At 39.5% G+C, this 26945-nt stretch overlaps 1 protein-coding gene across 1 annotated transcript in view; it reads right to left on the bottom strand.

Annotated features, from left to right (window-relative positions):
* The window catches only part of RYR2 (ryanodine receptor 2), a 652366-nt gene that overhangs the window by 36484 nt on the left and 588937 nt on the right, over positions 1-26945 (bottom strand). Inside the window, exons 86-92 of the mRNA XM_081824340.1 lie at positions 19021-19101; positions 18142-18230; positions 16743-16871; positions 8728-8832; positions 5888-5969; positions 2528-3825; positions 1714-1781 (exon numbers count right to left, since the gene is read on the bottom strand). Coding sequence (XP_081680466.1) covers positions 1714-1781; positions 2528-3825; positions 5888-5969; positions 8728-8832; positions 16743-16871; positions 18142-18230; positions 19021-19101 — 1852 coding nt within the window. The remainder of the gene's footprint in view (positions 1-1713; positions 1782-2527; positions 3826-5887; positions 5970-8727; positions 8833-16742; positions 16872-18141; positions 18231-19020; positions 19102-26945) is intronic.

Raw genomic sequence — 26945 nt, 5'->3', positions numbered from 1 at the left:
GTGGGAATTGGAGGGAGAGATGAACCATGAGAGACCATGGACTCTGAGAAACAAACAGGGTTTTAGAGGGGAGGGGGGAGGGGGGATTGGTTAGCCCGGTGATGGGTATTAAGGAGGGCACATACTGCATGGAGCACTGGGTGTTATACGAAAACAATGGATCGTGGATCACCACATCAAAAACCAATGATGTATTGTATGGTGACTAACATAACATAATAAAATAAAATAAATAAATAAATAGAAAATAATAAAGGAAAAAAATAAAATAAAATAAAGGACATTTTACAGGCCTGAAGTGTTTTTAGAGCTATATGGAGCACATTGTCTTCCAGTTGTGCAATAAAAACAAGTAAAAAGAGGATATCAAAGAAGACACTTTTTTTTTCTTTTTTTGCTGTGACTTTCCAAACAACCTTATTTTTAAATTATTATTTTAAGGTTCAGTTTTCACACCGACCAGCCATTAGGACTTAAAATCAGAGGCGTATGCATTTGGTTGTTTCACATGGATAAAGCACGTCAAGATATTCATTTTGCAGACAATTATGGAATCAGAAGCACTGAAATTTGACACCTACAACCCTTCTGGGTATAAAATACCAAAATCCTTCATGAAAGCCTATTTATGCCACATATACACAACCCATACTTAACCTGTATGAGCTCTAACTTTTTTTTTTTTTTTAAGATTTTATTTATTTATTTGAGAGAGAGAGAATGAGAGAGAGCACATGAGAGGGGGAAGGGTCAGAGGGAGAAGCAGGCTCCCTGCCGAGCAGGGAGCCCGATGTGGGACTCGATCCCGGGACTCCAGGATCATGACCTGAGCCGAAGGCAGTCACTTAACCAACTGAGCCACCCAGGCGCCCTGAGCTCTAACATTTTTTTAACACGAAAGAACTGTCCCTGAAATGACTGTCATGCTGTTTCATTTCACTAAAACAGTCATTAATGTGGCCATTTTTACAACCGAGAAGGATCTATAAATAGTGCCGACTGTAAAGAATAGCCAAAGAAAATAGCAATGAAGAGAAAAATATAAGTGCTAAGGGAGCACAGTGGCTCTTACAGGCACTTCAGATTTGACTTCACTGATTTTTTAAAAATGTGCACATGAAGCTATCTAAACTGGGGGAAAGATGTAGGTTTCAGTGATTGACAGAAAGCCAGTGTTATGAGGAAGTGATCCATTTTTATTGTTTCACATTCAGCTCTTTATTTCTTATTGCTCTGTAGCACTGGGAATGTAGGGGGAAACCGAAGATTTCTGGGTCCCGCACCAGACCTGCTGAATCAGGGATCTCTGCGGTGGGACCCGGGGATGGATCTTTGTTTTTAACAAATTCGCCAGGCCATTTTTATGCATGGGACGTCAGTGCAAGAATTCTACACAGTGGCGTTCAGAACGTTTGTCTCCTCCCTGGCTGACGAGGACAAGAGTGTCCGCATGGTTTTAGGCCCAGAACTGAAGCAGTCAGTGCCCTTGTGGACAGCATGATACGGAATCACGGGAGTCGTACACAAACAGAATCCTCATGGAACAAGGAGGAAGGGATGGCATGGCAGCCCGAGGGGTTGCCAGAGCCTCTCCTCTAGGATGGCGGATTTCGTCCTGTAGCACCAGACTGTCCATCATGTGCTCAGGAGGGAGGGAGAGGAAGTAACGCAGACTTAGTGAAACAAAGGGAAGTATACAGAAACGACACATACTCGGCCTTTTCGGGTTCAGATTTGTTTTCTTCTTTTTCCTCCTTTTCTTCCTCTTTTGCCTTCTGTTCCTTGAATGAGCCAAGGGGGAGAAGAAAGAAAAGCAGGGATTACACATCACCTTTGAGTGAGTTGAGGGAACCCTGTGACCACGAGGCAAACCACAACCTACAGATGATACCCTCTTGCCACACTGGCCTTCACTCTGCTCGTCCCGCCCACGCCAGCAGTAAGTACAGACCTGCTAGGCTCCTTCTCACTTTCTTTTCATACTTCAGAAGGACCTTCTTGACCTCATCCACGTCCTCAAACGTTACTCACTCCTTTAGGTTTCACCGAACTACTCCAAACCGTAGTGACGTCTCCAGTTTCTCAATGTTTGTGACCTCTACCGTCTAGTGTCTATACTTACTGAGCACTTACTAATTTCCCAGTTTTTTCGTGTTAGTTAGATCTTTCTAACAAACTCTTTAAGGCAATTTGAAAGCAGTGGTCACATCTTCTGTTTCCCTGAATGCATTATGATACCCAGTGGCGTTAGGCACATGGTAAAGACTCATAAAATATGTGTGGCTAGGATGATTGCTCAGCTGACTGTTGTCGTTAGGGTGGGGACTTGAGCTTATACCTTAACAGTTTAAGATACTTCAGTAATTTGTAAAGAATCTTAACAAGGCCGGCATTGCCTACCATTTCCCTTTGGAAACTCAAGTCACGGATTTAACATCACTCTGGCACCAGCCTGAGCATGGGGGTAAAGTTCATTTTTCACACCCACCTGAAGCCCAGAGGGCTACGGTGACTTAGAGTCCATTACCTGGAATTTTTCTTGCACGTCGGGGATGGGGACCGGGTTGCTCATGAGGTCACTGAGGCCGGCGTTTGGATTATGGGGAATGAGTTTGTACTGTCCTCCTTCTCTCTTCAGATCCAAGCCAAATATGTCTGAAAGAAGGTCGCTTTCCTCTGTCAGTTCCTTCAGGTCTGTCAGATCTTCCGAGGGCAGGGTGGCTTCCATGGGTTTCCTGTCCCCTTCTTCGCCGTCCCCCCTCACCTCATCCTGAGTGGGGTCCGGCATGTTGGCTAAGAGCTCTGCCACTCTGATCTTCTTCGCTCCTTCTACCAGGCTGCCCCCCAGCAGCAGGCTGCAAATGATGCGGAAAAAGCCTCTGGAAACGCTGGCCACGAAGTGCAGGAGGCTCGCGAACATACTCCAATAGGATGAAAAGGCGGCTGTGACCATATCCTTCACAGTCATCTTCTTCACCTTCTTCATCTGTTTCTTCAGGCTCTTCAGGCTGAGCATTCGCATGAGGGTCAAGATATTGTACCTGAGAGCCAGCAGGGCCGACTTGACCGTCAGAATGGAAAAGAAACCCATTCTGGGCCCCTGCTCTTCGGGCTTCTCCTTCTCACTTTCGTCCTTATTTGCCGACCTCTCATTCAGATCCGACTCAGAGATCTGCGCCGCCAGTTGCATTTCAAATATGGTGTCCTCGCAGAAGTTGACGAAAAGCTCCATCTTCTCCTTTTCTCCCCCTTCGTTGACCACGTCAAAGATGAACTGCCGTTTGGACTCCTTGACCTGGGGTTTCTCCCACTGGGTGCGGCTGGACTCACTGATTTCGAAATAAACCCGTTCGATGCGTTTGGCACTTCCCATGATCTCGATGCGGCCCAGAAAGGGCTGGAAGTAATTCAGCACGCTCTCTGCCAACTCCAGGAACGTCTGCAGTCGAGTGTCGTTGGGCATGTGTTCAGACAGGTTGGTCAGGAGAACGGCAACGTTGAAGCCGATGTCCTTCGCGGGCTCGTGGAACCGTTTGACAAACTCTTCATAGTCGAGGGTCTCGTTTTCATCAGTCTCTGCACAGGACAGAAGAAACTCGGTTTCTGACTGCGTGTAGTGCTTATGGCTCTCCATCGCTTTATGGAAGTCCCTCTTGGAAATGACTCCCTTGCCGTCAGGATCATATTCCTTAAATGTGTCAGAAGAAGTCAAATCCTTTAGTTTTAAGAACATGTCAAAAAACTTGAGAATCATCTCCACGTTGTTGGAAGATTCCACGAGCATATCGACCATCTGTTTGCCAATGGTTCCATTAACAACATTACCTGGTGGTAAAGAATTGCATGCGTTCAAAGGAAACATTTTTGATAAAACCAGTGCCTACAGAAAAAAAATGACAATATAACTCTTACATGACATCTGAATCAAGGATACCTCCTTGTTTATCTTCCACTGCACAAAGTCTCAGGAAAAGATGGAGAGTGATTTGGAAACTCTAGCTTAAAGGAGTGATTACATAAACACATGCAAAATCGTATTTTGCAAAGTGGTTAGACTAACGGGTACAACGGTATTTGAACAAAAGCTGTTGTTGTTTTTTTTCCTCAAATTGATCAAGGAAGCAACATGTTCTCAGATAGAGAAAATGGGGGAAATATTTATATCCTAAAGCTAGAAACTGAAGTCCAGTTTCATATTAATAATAAAAATGAGCATTTGGACAGCTTTTTAGGGTTGAAAAATCACTACTCGTAGACAATGCCCGATTTAATGTTCATAGCTCTGTAAGGCCGTACTTTTTATTAATTCTGATTTTACTATTGAGGAAAGTGAAGTTGAGCAAATCAGTGGGCTAAATCAATGTGCCCGTTGGGACAGGATTAGTGAGGGTGAGTGCCAGGACTTTAAACAGATCCTCTGAAAGCAAATTATATGCTCTTTCTGGTTTACAATGTAAAGCCCTCTCCCTACATTTCTTCATGGTCCAGAATATTTATTGTCCGAAAATGGAAGATCACTGATAAGCCTGAGAAAATTAGATAGTACCCTAAATTATAGAGTCATAGAACGCTTTTGTTCCTTGAACAGAATGTGCAGTGTAACATAAAGACAGAAACAGAACAAAGACAAGTGGTGAGGTCTGCTGGAGTCCACTTGTGCCGCAGTAAACACCATGGTTATGAGCGCGGGCTCAGGAGCCACACTGTTGGGTTTGAATCCAGGTTCCACCATCTACTAGCTGAGCAACCTCCGCTTTCGGTGCCTCGGTTTCCTCATTTGCAAAACAGCGGTAATGATACTATCAAACTCATAACCCTGGCATGAGGATTAAATGAGGAGCTGATACATGATAGCGGCTGAATTTACATTGTCACAGGTGCAGTCACCGCTTCTCCTGCTTTTATTCCGCTTGTTACTATTATCTAGACGAAAATCTGATTTGACGTCATGGTAAAGGGTCCTGTGCTCAGAGGGTATACAGTGGCTGCCACCTAAGCGCTCCTGCCAATGTGGCATCTTTGAAGTCCTAGTACAAGGCATGCCTCTTGCCTTCATTAACCGAAGTGCAGTTATGCAATGCACGGCCAACTGAGAACCAGAGAAAAATTAGGAGGGAATCAAGAAAAAAGGATAGGTAACAATAGCAAACATTGTTTAGCAGCTTTGGTCGTATTCACGTGATTTCACGGACTTCTCACATTCCCTCTGTCATTACCTCCATTTCACGGAGGAGGAAATGAAGAAGGAACCAGGGCAAGGGTCACACTGCTAGGAAGTGGGAAAGCGGGGATTCGAACCCAAGCTCTTGACCACCACGCTTCTTCCTGCCTGACACGGAAGAGGAATGCAGTAGCAGAAAAAGACAAGTCGGAAAGAGAAAAGAGAGAGAATGAGAGAGGAGGGAGGCCCGTGGCGGGAACATGCACGAGATTGCCACCAGCAGCCGTCCTGCGGGGTGGTGCCCCCTGTTCTCTTTCTCCTGAAGGATGTGAATAACCCTTGGGAGTCACAGTGCAGCCAGCTCAAGGCCGTGGTTTACGCAGTTGGAGTTTATCCAAATGCCCGTCGTCCCCTCTGATCACAAACAGACTAACAAGCAAATAGAATCTTTATGTACTATGTGTCTGGAGAGTGTATTCTTAGGCTATCACTGTGAGATGAAAAGTGTCGCTATACATTACTACTGGTTTCATCCCACCGCTATGTAAACTGAGATAGGCAAGGTACCTCTTTTTAAAAAAGATAACTTTGAGAAAACAGTAATAAAGCCAGTGATAAATCCAAGGTATCTGCCACATCTCAGTGTTGATATTTTATTCTTTGTGGCACATATTGATCCTTGAAATAAAAGAATAAGGGGAACTTGAAAATATAAATGAAAACTACCTTCTAACATGGACAGCAACATGACCACCATGTCCTTCTGAAGATCCATTAATTCTTTTAATAGCTCAATTTGACTGGAATCCTGAAAATATTAACATATGTTATATTAACATAGAACACATAATACATAATATATATAATATATAGCGCATATATTGCATTTGAGAGAATATGAGACGATTATGTAGCAGGAACAGCATACTTATTCTCACAAAGAGTAGTGCTTTACCAATCGTAAATACTTTCCAGGATTATAGAATAAAAGAAAGGCCAAGTGTAAGTATGTAGCCTATTGCAAAGAGATATACTTCAGAGTTAGTATTTACTACCGATTCTATCTCATTTTATTAAAGTATGTGTGAGGACAATAAACAAGTCTAACAGAAGGATGAAAGCAGCCTCAGATTCTCCAGCACCACACAAGACGCAGGTGCCTCCACACATCTGACTTCTTTTTTTTTTTTAATTTTATTTTATTATGTTATCTTAGTCACCATACATCATCAGTTTTTGATGTAGTGATCCATGATTGTTTGCGTATAACACCCAGTGCTCCATGCAGTACGTGCCCTCCTTAATACCCATCACCAGGCTAACCAATCCCCCTCCCCCCTCCCCTCCAGAACCCTCAGTTTGTTTCTCCGAGTCCTGAGTCTCTCATGGTTCCTGACACCTTTCTTTTACTTGAAGACTGAACTTGTTTTTCCTTCTTCCTAACTTATTACACAAAAATGCTATATGTTTTGTAAAAATTAACTTATTCAGGAAAAATAGGCATAACAGTGATATGACATAAATTTATTTTAATCTAACAAAAATGTACCCAAGTACCACCTATATGAACAATGTATAATATGTTATTTACATTTTATTAAACTCCCTGATATTTCCCTGGTTAACTTTTTTTGGGTTTTTTGTTTGTTTGTGTTTGCTTTTGAATTTTCATCATGAAAAAAATTCTTCTACAGAGATACGTTGTGTCCAAACATCAGTGCTTAGATTCAGCTTCTAGAAACAGAATGTACTTACATCCACATTATGACATTATGAATCGCCAAATTTTCTTTTTATTTGAAACTATGCTTTGTTTCTTTTAAAAAAATTACACAAGGTATCATTTTACTCATTTAGATTTTGCTACATACAAGGCTAAATTTCTCTATGGCTGGAAAGATGAGACTTTCTTTCTAAATAATGTTCCCTTGGCTAGGTCTACAAACTGAAAAACTGCTAGGTAGCACCAGATGTTAATAAAACAATGGAACTACACCAGAATGAGAACTCTCTCGTAAGTGTATCAATTTGGTTCATGTTGGTTTCTTTTACCCACTAAAATGTCACTAGTGATTAGATGAAAGAATCATGTTATTTCCTTATTTGGTGGAAGTCACCAATAACTAGATGTTGACAAAACTCAAGCCAGGCTCTTCTGAGTCCTCTTTCAACTAGGGTTCAATCTTGAGCTATAAAGACTTGAACAAAATACTAATATAGTTTCTACCAGCTTAAGGTTGCATCCCTAGGATGATCCTAGCCCACCTTAGAGGGACTGCCTGGGAAAACTCAAGGCTGCTAAAAAAAAAAAAAAAATTGTCCTGTTTGTGCCTGCTGACACCTGGGGACCAGTCTCCTCTCCCAGTCTCTGTGTGAGGGTAGGAGCTGAACTTCAAGAACTGTCAGCCTGAGGGCACAGCTGGTGTAATCGTATCTCTCCCTTCCTGTCTCTATTGCCCTCCCCTGCCTGGTTCCTCGTTCTCCCTTTAAATAAACACCCACTCACTCTGTACAAATCAAAGTGGAGCTCCGTTCATGCTGGACTCTTTGCCCTACTATGATAGTTAATTACTGATGAAAACCTGTCCTCACCACTTTAACCAATGCCTGGCTTTGTTTATCTCTGACAATATGCTCCTGCATATTGCGGGGGGCAGTGCAAGTGAAAGGAAGCTGCTGCATGCATACTGTCGGGACACGTGAATGAAAACACCGGGCAGGACGGGCAATGGTTGGCCTTAAATCCAGCACTCTTTCCTCTCCCTGACACCTGGCAAACACCCACGCCCTGACAGGTATGTCAGATCTCGGGACCCATCATCAAAGTTCACCGCATCAAAGAGACTTATTTACACTTTTCTGCAAATCTGTTCTTTACGTGCTTATCCTTACATATTTTTTCTCTTTGACTTTCGCAAAGTTAAATATCCTGTTGATGAGTGAATGTCATCTATTGAGAACAGCAGCTCATTTATGACTCAGTAAGAAAACTGTCTTTCTTTAGCAAGGGATTTGCAGATTACAAATCCTTTTTCAGTTACCTGCAGGGAGGAGGAAAACTCCAGTGAATAATCACCAAGAAGTGGGTCTACGAAGGATGGTAAAATGTACAATGTTTGAGGACTACAATGTTGTTATTTCTCCATTATATTCAATTCCTTAATACCTTTTGTTCTCAAATTTGAATAATGGCTCCCACCTATTCTTAGCTTGCATAAAATTCTTTTATTAAAAGTTTTGTTTTTTTTTTTAAATAGAGTAAAAGGGGTGCTTGGGTGGCTCAGTTGGTTAAGCATGTGACTCTTGATTTCCGCTGAGGTCGTGATCTCAGGGTCTGTGCTCAGCACGGAGTCTGCTTGCGAATCTCTCTCTCTCCTTCTCCCTCTGCTCCTCCCCCACCCAGCTCTCTCTCTCTCTCTAAAATAAATAAATAAAATCTTTAAGAAATATGTAGAGAGTAAAAGATGTAGGAAGAAGTGATCTAAGAAAGATCATATTCAAACAAAGGTAAGCATGTTGAATTTGCCAATGATTATAGTACTTGTCATTTAGGATGGAGGATTTACCTGAGACAGCTTCATCTGCATGTGGGCAAATACATGAAGAAAGCCCACAACTGCATCCCACAGCCTGCTGTGGGCCAAGCTCTGCTGATTCCCAGTACAAGGACCCTGGAGCAGAAACAGATAGACAGCAATCATTCTCGATAACTTAATGGCCAAAATAAACTTTCCACTAATAAGCAGGGACAAAATTAACTTAGTGTTTACATATAACACATTCTAAGAACAGTTTCTCAAGGATTTTCATGATCTCTTTCTGTATGCTTAATAAAACACTGACAAAAAAAGAACGGTGACTTACTTCATGTTTGTCTGGTTTTTAGTTTCTTTTATTTAGAGGAAGAGGGTAGGAGCCAGTTGTTTTGGTTGTTAAGTCAAATCAATCAGTCCTTACTCTCTGGTGTAGGATCTGAGATTAAGCTTAAGATAAGAGGCAATTACCTCTTACTGCTAAATAGTAACCTGGACAAAGCATTCATATCGAGGAAAAAGTCCTCTTCAGCGGTTTCTTAAGTGTACAGCTGTTTTACCAAGTTTACAACCACTGAGATTTTAAAAGATGATTACCTGGTCATTAAATTCGCAAACCCAGAATCCAGGGCAGTTGGAACCTAACTTTGCTCTCTTAGCTCACACTTCAGAAGTGATCTTTACGTGATACCAGAGAAGGCAGAATGCTTGAATGGAGGCAGTTTCTATTTTTATTTCCCAAGGAAAAATTCTACAATCACTAAGTTTTGCAAACACACCTACATCGACCAGGGAAATAAATGACAGGGATTCTATTAAAAATATATATATATATACACAACACAGTTCTTAACTTCCAATTCATTCATTCCTTTCGACAAATGACTCGCAATGAGTATAGATTTGAGAGAACATTAAAACATGTTTACTCTAGGAATAAGTGACCGGAAGAGATACTGACAAGATATTGAATTGGAACTTTGTCCTGTTCTCGGCTTCTCTTTTCTCCTAAAGCTGATGGTTAAAGACAGTAAGTGCCAGGTACCTCCGTGTTTCAAAAGCAAGGTGCTAGACTACGTGTGTGCAAAGGGGGAGACTCAATAGATCTTTCTACCCTAAGGATATAAAGGGTATGAAAGTGAAAACTGAGAGACTTTGGAGAGCTCCCCACGTGCTGGGCATCTCCACCTTCCACTCCTGTTGTGATGGAAAAGGAGAGACAGGGCATCCTTTACACCAAGTGAGCAAGGAGCCTTCCAGAGAGCCATCCGGAGTGCTTGGCACCTGTTTCCTGAAGCTGGGTATTAGAAAGTGTGAAAGGCACAGAGTGACAAAAAAAAGATATGTGCTTCTCATACGGGCTCCTACAAGACTACGGAATCTTGCCCAACAACACTGTCTGAAAAGGTGGTGATTCCAAGGCGAATGGACAGAAGTCACGGGATGAACAGCGTCTGGGTGGGAAAAGAGGCATGTCCAGGCGCTGAAAGCAGTCAGCGGGCCAAGTCCACTCATCAGAGAAAGAATACAATAGGCCACCAGACCCAGCTCTGCTGTGCAGTCCTGAATTACGTGTGCCCTGGAGGAAGGAAGACCTTCTCCACCATCACTACCCCCTCACCCACGCTTCTTCCTCTCAGCACAGGTCCAATCCAACCCTGAGGACCCCAGAGGCTGAGGGGAAGGAGGGGAAGAAGGAGGAAGAAAAGAATCCTATGGGGAGACAGAAGAGAAGCGCAGATCATATGCCTGGCCCTCCACCCTCACAGGAGAGGCATTTCTAGCCCAAGGGCAAGGGGAGATTTCAGATAAGAAAGAGCGGAAGTGGACCACTGCACTATGACTGAGTGGGACGCTTCCTGGGACAAAATGACTAAAGGATTTTATGGATCTGAGAGTGGCCAGCACACAAGGTCCGTTCAAAGAGTGGTCAAGAAATGGCCCACAGAATAAGTGTGAGAGAAGGTGGTGAGGAGGAGTCAGGTTATTTTAACTTGCAGCTTCATACATTTGGGCCATTCAAGGGACCAGGCTACCATGACTCGACTGTACTTCAGTCCTGTCTGGCTCCTAACAACTCTGGTTTTGAAGCAATGGATCTTCAGGATTCCACCGGGGCTCAAGTCGAGCGTGTGCACAGTGCTTCACGGTGCAAAGAGCTGCAAGGGTACAAAGTGCAGGGGCCACTACCTGAACACTAAAAGGCCTTTTCAGGGGCACCTGGCTGGCTCATTTGGAGGAGCATGTGACTCTTGATCTAGGGATCATGAGTTCGAGCCCCACCTTGGGTTCAGAGACTACTTCAATAAACAAATATTTAAAAATAAAATTAAATTAAATGCCATTTCAAAGAAAATAACCTTGATTTTTCCTCCAGTCAGGAAAAATCTTCTTCATGTGGTATTTAATATTTTAATCAAAAGCTAAAATATTATATGACAAAGGACTAAGGTCTTCTGCAAACTCCAGGTGACCAAGAGTTGTTTTTGCAACCTGAGGTGACAGAGTTGCAGACCTAAGGCCAACATACCCATTTTTCCTTCTAAAGTGGAAACATACAGAATTTACATTATTTTCTAGGACCTTCTATCACTTCTGGGAAATGATACCTCATCTGAATCGAGCATGCGCCTCACCTACTGCGGAACATTCTTATTTCTTGCATCTCCTTGGGGCCTTCATCATATAAAACCCTCACTAACTGCTGCAGGGTGGGTTGGTCTTACTTTCAGATTGAACTTCTGGCAATAACAACTAAAATTTTCTCTTTTCTCACTGATTATTTTGTGGTCTTACTTTAGGAACTTAGACAATATAATGCCCTCTCATTCAAACAATTCTTATTCTTCCCCCCTTATTAAAACTGGAATGGAATCCTATAGATGATTACCTTGATTTCACTGGTTTTGGGTCTCCCTCTTAAATAATTCTCTACAGCTAGCAAAAATTTGAATCAAAAAGCAGTATGCAATACGGTAATCTAAAAGGCAGTCCAAAATAAGCATGAAGGCTAATGATGAGCTTTTAAATTCACAGTATTAATAACAGTCAGTAAATATAATGTTAACACAAGCTTCCTCAAAATATATCTCATTAAATTCAATGTGGTGGCTTGGACTGGTTCCCAGAAGAGAAAAAGGACATTCATGGAAAAACTGGTAAAGTCAGTATAAAGTCTGTAATTTAGATTAGAAGATTCTATTTCTATTTCTTGCTTTTGATAAATGTGTCATAGTTACATAAAATGTCAATGTTAGGGAGAGCTGGCCGGGTGAATCTTACATGGAGACTTTCTCTACTTTTTTCAACTTTTCTGTATATCTAAAATTATAACAAAATTTTTATTAACATATACATTTCAGAAATGATTAATTTATATAAAAATGCCATATAAGCTAGGAGTAACAAGGAATTAAAAAATGAACAAGCCATGGGGCGCCTGGGTGGCTCAGTCAGTTGAGCGTCTGCCTTTGGCTCAGGTCATGATCCCAGGGTCCGTGGGATCCCCTGAGTCAGGCTCCCTGCTTAGTAGGGGGGTCTGCTTCTCCCTCCCTGCTCCTGTTCTCTATCTCAAATAAATAGATTTTTAAGTATCTTCAAAAAAAATGAACAAGCCATAATAAGCCAAGCTACTTTATCCCTTGAATTCTCATATAGAATGTTCTCTGTTACACAAACAAGTGAGAATAAAGTTTGGGGTTCCAATTCAAGATGGTGACATAGGAGGATCCTGAACTCACCTCCCCCCATGGATACACCAAATCTATAGCTATGTATGGAACAATTTCCTTTGAAAAAAACCTAAAAATTGGCGGACCGACCCCTACTTGTCAGCAAATGAGACAGAAAGCATATGGTAGCAGGCAGGAAAGGCTGAGCAGTCTCACCATAAACCCCACTTGAGGTATGATACCCCACAACTGGAAGAAAACTCAAAACCCAGAGTTTCTCCATGAGGAGCAAAGGGATTGTACCCTACATTGGGCACCCCAACTATTAATACCAGTACCTGAGAAATGAGTCCTCCAAACATCTGGCTTTTAAGACCAATGGGGCTCCCACCCACAAGACCTATGGGGCTGTGAACTAAGGAAAGAAACGCTCATAAAGTGCCCTTGAGTGTAGACTCACCCACTCCAGGGCCCAGCGCAGAAGGAGCCCCTTGTAAAGTACCACACTTCATGTGAAAGAGACTCATTTCCTAATTCCGAAGCATGGGTCTGAGGGGCAAGGGCCTGCCGGGATCTCCCCAGGGAGGGAGGCTGCCATCTTCCCGTTTCTCCTCTGCCTCACTAACACTAGCTGGCATCATCTCTATTCTCGTTTGTGGGCTCTCTCATCTATGTTCTCCCAGGGCTTGACTAAAGCCGGTGAGTGCCATCTTTCAAATTTTTCTTCTTTTTTTAATTTCTCTGGTGTGTACCATGTTTAAACTTCCCCTCTGCCTCACTCCAGCCACTAAGTGCTATCTTTGCACTCTCTCTCTGCTGCCAGTATCTCCACAGGGGGGGCTTTACACACATCTGGTGGACTCACGATCCTGGGTCCCATGAGCCTCTAACAACCATAGAGGAGTTCTTGGCAGACCACCCCTCCCAGAAATCTGTTGTATTCCTATAAACTAATAATAAACTATCAGAAAGAGAAATTAGGGCAGCAATTCCACATACAACTGCATCAAAAGATTAAAATACCTAGGAATAAATTTAACCAAGGAGGTAAAAGTCTTGTACAGTGATAACTATAAGGCACTGATGAAAGAATTTGAAGAAGATACAAACAAATGCAATGACATCCCATGCTCATTGATTGAAAGACTATATACTGCTAAAATGTCCATACAATCCAAAGCAATCTACTGATTCAATGCAATGCCTCTCAAAATTCCAATGGCATTTTTCATGAAATAGAACAAATAATCCTAAAATTTGCAAGGAACCACAAAAGACCCTGAGTAGCCAAAGCAATCTTGTGAAATCAGGAGGTATCATGTTCCCTGATTTCAAACTATACTACGAAGTTATACTATTGAAAGCAGGATTGTACTGGCATAGAAACAGACCCACAGATCAAATGAACAGAAGAGAGTCAGGAAATAAATCCACACATATGTAGTCAATTAACTGATGACAAAAAAACCAGGAATATACAATGGGAAAGGACAGTCTCTTCCATGAATTGTGTTGGGAAAACAACATATACCACATACGCAAGAATGAAACTGGGACCCCTCCCTTACACCATACACAAAAAATTAACTCAACATGTATTAAAGACTTGAATGTAAGATCTGAAAACCAGCAGTTCTTTAAAGAAAAAACAGTGGTAAGATCCTTGATATAAGTCTTAGCAATAATTTTTTGGATTTGACACCAAAAATAAAGGCCACAAAAGCAAAAACAAACGAGTGAGACTATATCAAACTAAAAGACTTCTGCACAGCAAAGGAAACCATCAACAAAATGAAAAGGCAACCTACTGAATGAGACAAAATACATGTAAATCATATATCTGATAAGGGGTTAATATCTAAACTATATAAAAACTCACACAACTCAACACCAAAAAACAATCTGATTTAAAACTGAGCAGAGGACCTGAATAAACATTTTTCAAAAAAGGCATACAGATGGCCAACAGGCACATGAAAAGATGTTCAATGTCACTCATCATCAGGGAAATGCAAATCAAAATCATAGTGGGATATCATCTCACACATTTTAGGATGGCTATTTTAAAAATATATATATATAAGAAATAACAAGCATTGGCAAGGGTGTGGAGAAAAGGGAACCCTTGTGCACTGTTGGTGGGAATGTAAATTAGTGCAGCCATTGCAGAAAACAGTATGGAGATTCCTCAAAAAATTAAAATAGAGCTACCAAATGATCCAGCAACTCCACTTATGGGTATTTACCTGAAGAAAATGAAAACACTAACTCAAAAAGATCTATGCAATCCTATGTTCATTGCGGCATTACTTATAATAGCTAAGATACGGTAATAACCTAAGTGTCTATTGATGGATGAATGGATAAAGAAAATGTGATCTCTCTCTCTCTCTCACACACACACAATGGAGTATTATTCAGCCATAAAAAAAGAAACTTGCCACTTGTAACATGGATGGACCTTGAGGGCATTATGCTAAGTGAAATAAGTCAGACAGAGACAGACAATTACTATATGATCTCACTTAAATGTAGAATCTAAAAACAAACAAACAAATGAATAAGCTCATAAACACACAGGATAGACTGGCGGTTGCCAGAGGTGGTCGTGGTGGGGGGCATGAAATGGGCAAAGGGGTCAGAAGGTACAAACTTTCAGTTATAAAATAAATAAGTCCTGGGAATGTAATGTATAACATGGTGACAACAGTTAATAACACTGTATTGCATATTTGAAACTTGCTATGAGAGTAAATCCTAAATTTTCTCCTCATAAGAAAAGAAACTGTAACTAAACACAGTGACAGATGTTAACTAAGTTGACATAGTACAGTGATCATTTTGCAATATATACAGATATCAAATCATTATTGTTGTATGTCTAAAACTAATATAATGTTCTGTCAAGATATCTCAATAAAAAACTGTTTTGCACATAGTGAGAGGTTAATGGATTCTTCTAGTTTTATATAAATTTAGGAATCTCACCTATTTTAGGAACCAGGAAATGCTCACTCTCCACATTTAAGTTCCATATGTTATATAGAAACCATTTTATCAGCTTTCTAGAGAATTCACTGGCTTGCTAATGTCATCAGATAATTTTATTATTTAATCAAGAGAATTCATATATCGATATCTTGCGAGACATGCGTGAGAATATGAAGGCAACAGTGGAAGCCAGTGAAGACAAGAAAATAGGAATGTGAACGGTCTGGAACAGATTTAAACTTTGTTTTATTTGATTTAAAGAAAAATTCTCAGAATGATCAAGTGTGGCTTTTCCATTTTGAAATGCTGAGATAAGGATCCTCTTCCCCACCCAGGGAGCAAATACAGAAAGTGAGATCCTTCCAAGGTACGACTAGAGAGGAGAGAAAGGGCAGAAGGAGGTGAGGGTCATGTCCCTCTCACCCCCAACCTCTGCAGCACCTCCCCTGCGTCAGCCTCACTTGGCCATGCGTGTCCATGCACTCAGTCATTCCTTAAACACCTGCAGCAAGGCTAGGCCCTGGGGGACCATCTGTTATTTTTACTTAACTTCTTCCCCCAACAAGATTATGTTTAGTCTAATGAAACAAACTAAATGCATTCCTCCTGTTTTCTCCTTGGCAGGTGGCACTTCAAACACAGTGACTGACTGATTGAGAATAATACTGGCCATGGAGACAGAAAACAGAAAGATGGCCCACAGTCCCCTAGGAAATCGCAAAGTTTCATGCGTTGAAAAAAAACAAAATTTTATAAACTCTTTAAAAAATCTGCAGGTTAAGTCTAGAAGTTTAGCCTAAGGAGAATATAAAACAAATTGATGTTAAAAAAAAAAAAAAGATACTTTCTTCATGGTTATTGGAATTCTACCTGGAATATACATTACTGTATGATTTTATATGTATGTGTGTGTGTGCCTTCACACACGTGTGTGCTCTAACATGAAGTTTTACTATTCTCTTTTATATACAGTTTCTATGAAACTCCTTCCTTAGTTTTACTGGAACACAATAAGGAGTAATTTAGCACTCTGTCCTTTCTCTTTCCCGTCTTCTTTCTTTTTCTTCCCTCTTTTCTTTAATATTTACTGAGCGCTTAATATATATATGAGGCCCCAGAGATACAACAGAGTCAACATCTTTGTTCATGCCTCAAAGGAATCAATAATATCTTGATCTGCCAAACAGTAAAGCAAATTCAGTCCATATAAATTCATATCTCAACCTGATATTTAATTGTCATCATTGGCTAAGAATCTATATGAAAGGTTAATAGCAAATGTGAATCATGGCAGGAAAATAGGCATATTGTATTTTTCCATGGAATTCAAAGCTAACCACTTGACTATTTTTTTTCTTCAAATAGCCAAAATATTTAAGTGTTTACCTGAATATACTCTGTGAGAGTGTTAAAGACTTGCTTTGCTACTTGAATTGCTTTAGAGAAATTCCGTTGTCCTTGTTCATCAATAACATCTTTCCCAGAGTAATACCAATAGAAATCACTGATGGATTCCTGGAAAAGAGGAATGATAAGATTAAGATACATTCTAAAGCTACCACTAACCTATCCTCCTTAGACAGAAATAACAGCTGGAGAGAAGAAGCAGAAAACTTAGCTTTAAAAATGACTTTCTGTCTCTGATGATCTTGAACTTCACAAGGATTCACAAGATTAAAGCATCTTTATCCACTGAGCAAAGTTAAATGTTTACTATGTAAGCACAAAAATTAGACAAGTCATGGATGTTTTTTGGGTTACAGACATCAGGCCTTTTTCTCCAACAAAGCCCATAACGTTTCCTCATTAGAACTCCAAAATGTTCCTTGTTTCTATAAATGCCCCTCAAGAAACTGATTAGACTACTAAAAACACTGACAACCATAAACAAACATCTAAACAGGATCAACCTTTTTAAACAGGATGTTTTCAACAATAACTTACATTGGAAGGAATTTTAGTTGGCTAAAGGAATGACACAATGTAGTCCAGCACGCAGGCTACATTTGGGTTTTGAGATATGATTTTAAAAATGACAAATGTGTTTTCAGCAATATTTTTTGTAATTTGCTTCAAAAATGGAAGTATTAGGTAAAAAAAAATATTGTGCTTTTACATACTCAAAAGATTAAGGGAGAAACTGAAAGTTTGAACGTGCAGGTTTTAAACTACTGTATCTGGGTACTCTTATAAATAAGATGAGGGAAATAAAATTTGTACAGGGCTCCCATTACTTAGGAGCCTACGCCTTCAGATTCAGTTTTATTAACATGTGAAAGATTACTACAAAATCAGGGAGATTCTTAAGTGGTGGAGTGTTAAGCTGAATTTTAAAATTAATTCAAGTATCGGGACAGCTGAAAAGAACTACCTGTTAAATTTAAGTGTATTGTAGGTATTTTGAAAGCCTTTCTTTCTCACTTTTGAAAATGTTTCAAATACTCTTCCCCCATTTATCTATCAACTGTAGCAGAAGGAGCAGAGCATGTAAATACTTTGCAAAACAAAATGAATTTAAAATGCCATTAAGCTAAAAACTATGGGGGGAAAATGCCCACTTATAGAAAGAATAATGAGCAAAGGAGGAGCCAGGATCAGAGGCAAAGACAAAAGGAGCAGTTTCACCCTAAAACTTGGTGAAAGGCTATGATCAAAGACAAAGTATCTCAAAAAATTCTGTCTAGTCATCCATCAAAGCGCATTACAACACGTCAGTTTAATAACTCTGTCCCCTTATTTCAACGAACCAATCCCTTCCATTTCTTCCTAACAGAAGGCAACATACCTGGACTCTCAGGAGGTAGTCTACGGTAGAGATGATTATGTTGACAGTTGTATTATTGCCAGTCTGAGTTCTCAGATAATTTTGAAAATCTACATAAGATCAAAAGACATTACTAAAGCTTCCTCAACAGTTTAAAATGAGTTATTTGAAGAACTCCAAAAGCAAATGAGGTCTCCAGCAAAATCCTTGTGGCTAAGAGTGGTGCTTTATCCAAGAGGATTGTTTTAAGTGGGCATCCCAACCACATCGAGGTGCTTCACAGAATATCAATATTCAATTTTTGACCTACAAGGTGGCTTACATCTGCTTCCTGATTCCAAGCTCTAGAGCTCTGGGCATGTGAATCGCTGGAAGGGGCTCCAACCTTTAGGGTATAGTAATTAAATTATGTATTCAAGAATCACTTGTTCCTGAGTACTGTGCTCAGTGCTGGGGAAACAAAGATAAAATTAAGATACAGTTCCTGCCTACACAGAGGTGCACAAGTCCCCAAGAGAGCTATTTATATTAACCACAAAGGAAAATACATTGTGCCAAGTAATACAATATATTCCCCAGTTGAAGAGAAGTGGTATAAAAGAAATAAAGCTCTATATTGCTCTGTAGATATCTGTCTCATGTATATCTTTTTTCCACCTGTCTTCTCTAACAGAAGAACAGCTGATGGGAATTAAGGGAAATGGCTAGCTAGCAAAGGACTTTGAAAGTAGGAATATAATACATAAAATGTCACACTGCATATACCAAACATACGGAAGAAGGCTCAAGATTGTTTGTTGACTCAGGGATGAAGTGTAATTAGAACTAGCAGGCCCCTGTCATTACTGGTTTCAAAATTCTGATTCCTTGGTACCATCACATAGTGGGGGTCTCACGCACCTGAGTTGTGTCCCTCACAAAGCAGTTGTAGGAAGCGGAAGAGGTCGCAAGTGAACTCGTCATCCTGGAGAACCTTTTCTCCTGTAGGAAGTCCAGAGAAATCAGACATGATCAACGACCCTGGCCTGGCCCTCCCTTTCTATCCCCACCTCCATAAAACTTGCATGTTGATCTAGCATTGTTCTGAACCAAAAACAGTCACAAATCATAGCCACTTTTCTATCCGAAGCTCATACGATCATGCGCTTGGCAGATAGATGTACTTTTTCTTTGTCAGAAAAGAACATTTGAATCTTAAAACTCAAGTTTCTCTCTGTTAAAAGTAGCAGCATGGGTTTGGCAACATTTTAGAAACAACCTGAAGATGTAAACTTTTCTTTTTTTTTTTTTCTTTTCTTTTTTTGGGTAATGTGTGTCTAGAAATGATCTCTCCATCTCTTAAAAACACCCAAGTTAAGTCTGCTTTGTTCCCAGAGTTTGATCAAATGATTCAAAATGCAAAGGCATTCAATGCATATAGAAAACAGGGCCAGGAGTTTCTTTTATTTAAAGAATAATTAAAACAATCTTGTAGAAATTGTAAATGACTAGAAAATGTTTCTTAATTCATTTCAATTCACAGTCTCATTAGCTTGCCTATGGTTTTAAAAAAAGTAAAGCCTTCAGAAATCTGATATAGAGACGTCATTGGTTGGAGCATGACTTCCAGAGGAGAGAGAACTGGTGAACAGACCTAATTATAAATATTAAACCAAAAGAAAGACTTTGGTGGCTCATGCTCTGTGAGTAAATCTAAGCAGGAAAGATGAAAAGAAGGCTATCTTAGAGCTACAGAAGCTACTCAGCACCATTAAAAAAAACTGTATTTGTGGGGCAAGCATGACACCTCAGAAAAGGGTTCAGATATTTTACCTACATTTCAGTCAAAATGTATCTTGATCACAAGTCACTCTGAAAGCAAAAACACAAAGAAAGAAACAAACAGAAAAACAGCACCACACAAATGAAAGTTGATTTTAAAAGCATAGAGTGTCAGTGGAAAAATGTTCAACGTTATGAGTGTACGCTCTGGCATCTAAATTTGTTGTTTAGAAATCAAAATGACACAAAAATGTTGTTCAGCAAGTGGATGAATGTACTTATGTCTTTAAAAAAAATGATAACTTTTCAGACTGGAGGAAATACTTTGGGCCAAGAAAGAAAACTATGCAATGACCATGTGTTTACTTTAAATAAATTATGAATGATTATAAGGACAGAGAGCTGATGGACTTACCAGTCTGCAGTCTGTGACTTTCAAAGTGAGAGGCTTCATATAATGGGAGGGTTAGGAAGCAAAACCATTTTGAAAACTAATATAAACATTAAAAAAAGTACATAAAATCACTGTACTGGTTTCCCTGCAAGATATGATATTTGGTGACCAAACTAAAATCACCATGCATACAGATTAGTCGTGTGGCAAGTTCAAGTTTAAGGGCACATTGCTGTGAATCTCAGTCCATGGCTGATAAGCCCATTCCTCAGTGTCTACATTCATGGCGGGATATAGCAAAGAAAGGGAGAACAGTCTAGGCTAATAAACTAAACTCTTCACTGATGATACTTACTATCTTTCCATGAACTATTTGAATCAGAAGAGTCTTTAACATGATATTTAAATCAAAATATTATGAGCTAGTTACACAGACTTACTGACTCTCTCCTTGTGAGCCCATCTAAAATGTTTTTTTTTTCCTAGAAAATTGCATCAATAGACCATGTACTTTCAATGTTCATATACTCAATGTGGAATAAGTAACCCTTGATAGAAAGTATTCAGAAAGGTTAACAATGAAAAAAAAATATAGTCTACCTGTGTTCCTAAAAATGCTCTGCACAATGCACACTGATTTATAACATAAGGCTGTATTTACTGTCTGCATGCACAGTATTTCCATGACTATATACCAAAACACATACAAGTAACTTTACTCACATAAGAACACGCAGCACACAGCAGAACAACAGGGAGAGGAGAGTGGGGGGAGGGGGCGGCCAAGTCTTTATTTACCATCAGGTGATACGAGGTATAAACTGGGATGCTATTGCTTAATGGACACATTACTATCTGATTAAAATGCTGCCATTCCCCATGCTGCATGTAAGTGGTACAGTAACAGAGATGGATGATGGCTTTATGTCTGCAGAAGGTACAGGATCAACAGTCTATTTTGTGATGTATGCAAAAGAAATTCCATTGTAAGATGGAAACCAAGATTAATAACATAACGAAATGGAGTAAAATGTAGTTGAAAGTGCTCTGATGTTCTTAAAATATTATTTGTAATAGCTGCGTGATGGCCAAATGTGAATATGATAAAGGGCATTCCTTTGGTTTCATTTTTAATTATAAGGGGCTTATGATTTCTAATAGCGTAATAAAGAGAGAGTTATTTCAATACTGTTGCTGATGATGAGATGGGTTTTTTTTGTGCCTCAGTGTTCTCATCTATGAAATGAGAACATGTGCACTGTCTACCTCACTAGTTCTTCATAATTTGTGAGACCATTTTTAGAAATTGTGGAAAGGTTACAGTTCTTAGTAGCAGTGGCAGTAATACTAAATAAAGATGGGAACAACATGCCTAGGTGGTGAATATGGTTATTTGAACATACTTATTAAATGTGTTTATTATTTCTAAAAAGCCAATTTTAATGGACCAAAATACTCTCAAAAACATACATTTTCACTTGGAAATAATATTAGTAGACTTTCTTTTGTTCAAGCTCTCAGTAAAATTAATTCCTATTTTAAAAAATCTAATCCCTTTTTATTTTTTAAAAGATTTATTTATTTTTTATTTGAGAGAGTGAGTGAGAGAGAAAGCAAGTGAGGGGAGGGCCACAGGGAGAGAATCTTCAAGCAGACTCCCCACTGAGTGTGGAGCCCAATGTGCGGCTCGATCTCACGACCCATGAGATCATGACCTGAGATGAAACCAAGAGCTAGATGCTCAACGGACTGAGCCACCCAAGTGCCCCTTAAAAATCTATCACTTTTAAAGGTCACTGTTCCACTCACAATTGGTTTATCTAATTAACAGGAAAGTACACAAGGGTTTGCTTAAGTGTTTATTGGTTACCTAAAACATCGATGGTCATAGTCCAACATTGTGGCCTTGAGGGGCTTGGTTTAATTGTTATTAATTGCTAAAAGTTATCAGTAATTGTTAAAAAAATGAATGCGATGAGTGAAAAGACTACCTAGTAGATATATAAAAACAATTGAATTAGGATAAATAAACCAGAAGACTAAGATCCTCTTTGTTGTAAGGTCTTTTCATGGCAACATCTCCAGTAATGGAAAGCTAAAAGGGTGAGAAGCATGGAATAGAAGACTGGTTGCATCAAAGAACTCCCTACAAAAGCTTGTTAAGTGGAACTCAACAGTGTTTCCCCACCACCCCCGACCCCACCACTGCCATGGAAGAAATAGTTCTGATCATTGATCTTCAGAGGACTCAAATACCTATTTTATGCAATGGCAAAACTGAAAGATAAAAATATTTTTAAATAGTGAAAAGTCAGGTATTTGATTCCACGTGGGCGATTTTAATGTCACCACTTAAATGGTTTAACTGGCTGCTTAAATTATACTACCACTCAACCAACAAGGGATACAATTTTTTAAATGGATTCACGATTAACATTTAGTTAGTGACTACAGTGCACTAGGCATTGTGCTAGATATATTTTCTCATCATGTCATTTCAGGTTTGCAATAATGCTATGAATCAGGTGACATGAATCCCATCTTGTGGTTCAGTAAACAACTGAGAAATTAAGTAACTTGACTAACGTCCTATAGCTATTAACTAGTAAAGGGTTTGAGTCAAGTAAATTTCAATAAACCTTCATTAAGTGTCACCTCTACGCTAGGCACCTTGTGAGGTCCTGGGCATATAAAGACTAACAGACACAAACCTGAACCTGAAGTTCATAGTCTAATGGAAAAGATAGGCAATGAACAGGTCATTTCAATATCATAAGGTCTTTCTGAGTCCAGTATTCTATAGTTTCTAAACTTCCTAAAGCTCACATCAGTAATCGATAAGCTCTTTGGCTAACAATCATTGACTACGTGCACCATATGTTAGTTAAATTGTGAACTCCTCCTTGTTTTTAATCAATTTTAGAACCTAAGGAAACCCATCTTCCAGATATGTGGCCTTGGGAAAGTCAATTCACCTTTCTGAGCCTCTGTTTCATCATTTTGATATGCGAATGAACAATCTCCAGAACTCCTTACTTTATAGGGTTATTGGGAGAATAAAATTGGTTTGGGCAAGTATAATTGCTTTGAAATATGCAAAGCACAATAGGAATAAAAGTGACATTTTAACAACATGAAGTCATAGGTTCAAAAGACCTAGGTTTCTAAAATATAGACTTTCAGTGGGTTGTGGATGTAATAAATAATCTACATATTCCATGAACTCAACTTGACACCAGTGCATAAAATGTATTCCTCTTTCAGATCCCAAGACAGCAAAAATGACCACTATGTGAAATAAATTAGGTATGTCCCATGGATAACAGAATTAAAGTACACGTTAGCTATGGAGGAAGACATCCCTTTGCTTTCAAATGTGATTTGCAGATTATTTCTCTTATAACCTCTTCTTAATGCCTTTCAGCTCCCATTACTCTAACTGGAATCCTTACTGTTCATCCATTCCATCCACCAACATCCTAACTGATCTCCCTACCCTCAGATTGTGATATCCATCTTATGCACTCTTGCCTACAACACTCATAGGCAATTTAATTATAACACTCTCCCAATAAACAGATGGATTCCTTTAACAGTAATTACAAAAAATATACTCTCAAAAATTCCCTCAATCTATCACTAAACATAACCTCAAAGCTCCGCAACTTCCATGAAGGAAATCATGCTGCTCACTATCCTTGGAAGACTCAGAGTCTATTTAGCATGCTAGCATTACTGAGGAATGAATAATCTGTGCACTTTAATGTTGCTGGTTTGAACAATGGATGCTAGGAACTTGCTGTCAGGTGGATACTACTGATGTGTTACTTACCAAATGGCTCTTTGTGGCCTCAGAAAGGAAGCATGGAATTCCTTGGCATGGCACAAAAGGCTTTCACAGGGTCCCACAAACTATCTTTCCCCTCTAGTCTATTTCTCTCCAACCATATTAGGTCAGTGATGTTCTTTGTCATGCTTTGTACCTTCAGCATTGCATATGTGGTTCCCTTCCATGGAAATGTCTTCCTTTGCCTTTCTTCTTTACCAGGTAAACACCTACTTCAGGCCATCTGTTACTTCTCCTGTGATCCTTCCCCATAAGCCTGGCAGCCAAGTACTTCAACTCAGTTCACTCATACACACACAGATCATGGGTTTCGAAGTTATTTGTTTACAAGTCTGTCTACACGAGGCTGAGCCCATAAAGAACTCCGATGCCTAGGACAGCGTCTAGCACACAACAGCCACTCCAATTTCGATCCGGGCTTTACTGTTTAAAAACTGTGCAGGGATGTTAGAAAAATCTAATTAGTGTCGTGAATTAACATCACAGGCTTTCCTTGACAAGAAACTTGACCCACAGGAAAGGCAGAGCAGTGTAGTCAGAATTCAGGGGGTAAGCTGAACTACACTTGTGTTGGACTTTGCAAACCTGGGGTGGGAGATAGCCAATACATAATTAAAGTACTGAGTAACTTCACTACTAACAAAAAATTAGGACAGCCAATATTGAGAGATTGTGTTAATCATTGTTTTAATTAACAATTCTTTTGCTGCAACTGCATACAGACTTGATGAGGTCACTATAAACACACCGAGTAAGAACCTTGATTTAGCGCATTATCAGATACAGATGGAAACTTAGGTTAATTGGTAGTTAATGTTTTAATACAGAATTTTTAAAAATCAATTTCTGAGGGATGAGATCAGCTTCAAGATTTCATCTTGCTGATAAAGTCTAGGACCACTGCCAGAGGATCAAAAAATAAAATATCTTCTACTACATTCCAAGAAGTTTGAAAGAAGAAAAATTGCACTTTCAAGCTCATAATGACTTCGTAATGAGGTTTAATGGTTCTGAGAAAAAAAAAAATCCAAGGATGGAATGAAATTTTAAATATTCATATAGGTTTTTGGTTTTGAACTTCATTATATGTTAAAGGAAAACACATATGACTAAAAAATATACAGAGAGGACAACACCGAGCACATCACAAATCTACTAAACACACCTGTGAAGGAAAACTGGTTTTTTTTTGTTTTGTTTTGTTTTTTGTTTTTTTTTTTAAACAAGTGGGAGGTCCTGGCTTTTGTAGAAACGGGGGAAATTTAGGAAGAAGGGATAGTAATACTGGCAAACTTACAGGATGGTAACAGCAGTGGAAAAAGGAGTGTTAAATGATTAGTCTGAAATCCTTACATACAAACCTTAAAAAGGCATGTATTTCCCAATGGTATCTCAAAACAAGATTAGGAGTATCACGTGTAACCATACAAAGTTCCAAAGTGATTTTACAACTTCAACATTAAGTGCAAAAGTTGGCAATAGATTAGTGTCTTTGAAGGGAGGAATGAGCAATAAGTAAAGAAGCAAAAAATACTACCTAACCCAATACGGTGAGTATAAAATAAGCCCCGGGAAGATATCAAAAGATGGAGGAAGGGACTGGCTTGTGCAACTGGTAACAGTGGGAGGCAGAAGGCCTGCATTTCAGTCTTGACCCTGCCATTACACTGTGTGATACTGGACAAGCCATGTAACCTTTCCACCCCTCAGTCTCTTTACCTATAAAATGGGGACAATATCATACTGGTGGTTGTAGGTATCAAAAAGGTATATTTAAATTAAACACTTGGCATGGCTATATAATTTACAATCATTCTTATCATCATCAGGAAGAGATTTAGCCTAATAGAGACAGCTGGTTAGGATGGAGAAAAGTCAGATCATCAGATTATTCTCTCAGGGCTGAGTTTATACTGTTTGGGCCTCAGGCTCTGAAGCTAACAGATTGAGATTTTTCAACCTTCTCTATGTATTCTGGGAGGGATGATCGATTTTCCTTCTTCTATGAGGGTACAAACTTTTCTTAACTTCTGTAGACCCTTAAACAAAAGAATGGGCATGTCACAGAAATTTTTAAAATATGCCAAAAGACAGAGTTGCTCTAGGCATTCTTAATTTGGGAAGTACATTATTCGTAGAGCGACTGAATTGCCATTGTGTGTCCTAATCGACCTCTTGATAAAGGCAAGACAGAATATTCAGAGAGCACAATTTGATCTCTTCAAAAATCTCATCCCTTGTTTATTACCATTGCCTATCATGTCTTTTAGAAACTACCATCTGTGTTATTATATTAGTTTGCAACTGTTCCTACCAATCTTCGAAGTCAGTCTCAAGAATGAAAAACAGTTTTTATGTTAAGAAGGTTTTTAATGTGTGATGTTTTCAAAGGACTAGAGTAAAACTCGGTAGATCTCTCAACATTTGGAAGGAAACTAAACCGGCAGAGCCCCCTGGCCACGAGGAGACTCAGCCAGTCCCAGTCTCCCCACCCCACCCCCAACTAGATCACCACTGATTTTCCCGTGCACCCGCTGGTGCAGCCATAAAGCCACAGTATGTCCAAGACAGAAACGCCACACGGAGACTACCGCACACATCTATGATTCATTCATTTACACAACAGTTGCAAACACTGGATCCACCAGAATTTTTTCAAAATGAAAGAAACGGAACAAAACAAATCCAGAAACGTTAACTGAAATGCTTCTCACCCCTCCGTGACTAATATGTTAATAACTGCACATCCTCATGGAAAGAAATAAAAAGGAAAGCTTGGTATATGAGTTTCAAAATAAAAGGATGCATAATGATGGAAATGAA

This window comes from Leptonychotes weddellii, chromosome 6, assembly GCF_054177405.1.
Source record: "Leptonychotes weddellii isolate Sample4059 chromosome 6, ASM5417740v2, whole genome shotgun sequence".
NCBI classification, from domain to species: domain Eukaryota; kingdom Metazoa; phylum Chordata; class Mammalia; order Carnivora; family Phocidae; genus Leptonychotes; species Leptonychotes weddellii.
Note: the sequence above shows the minus strand (reverse complement) of the source record. Positions and strands in the feature narration are given on the sequence as shown.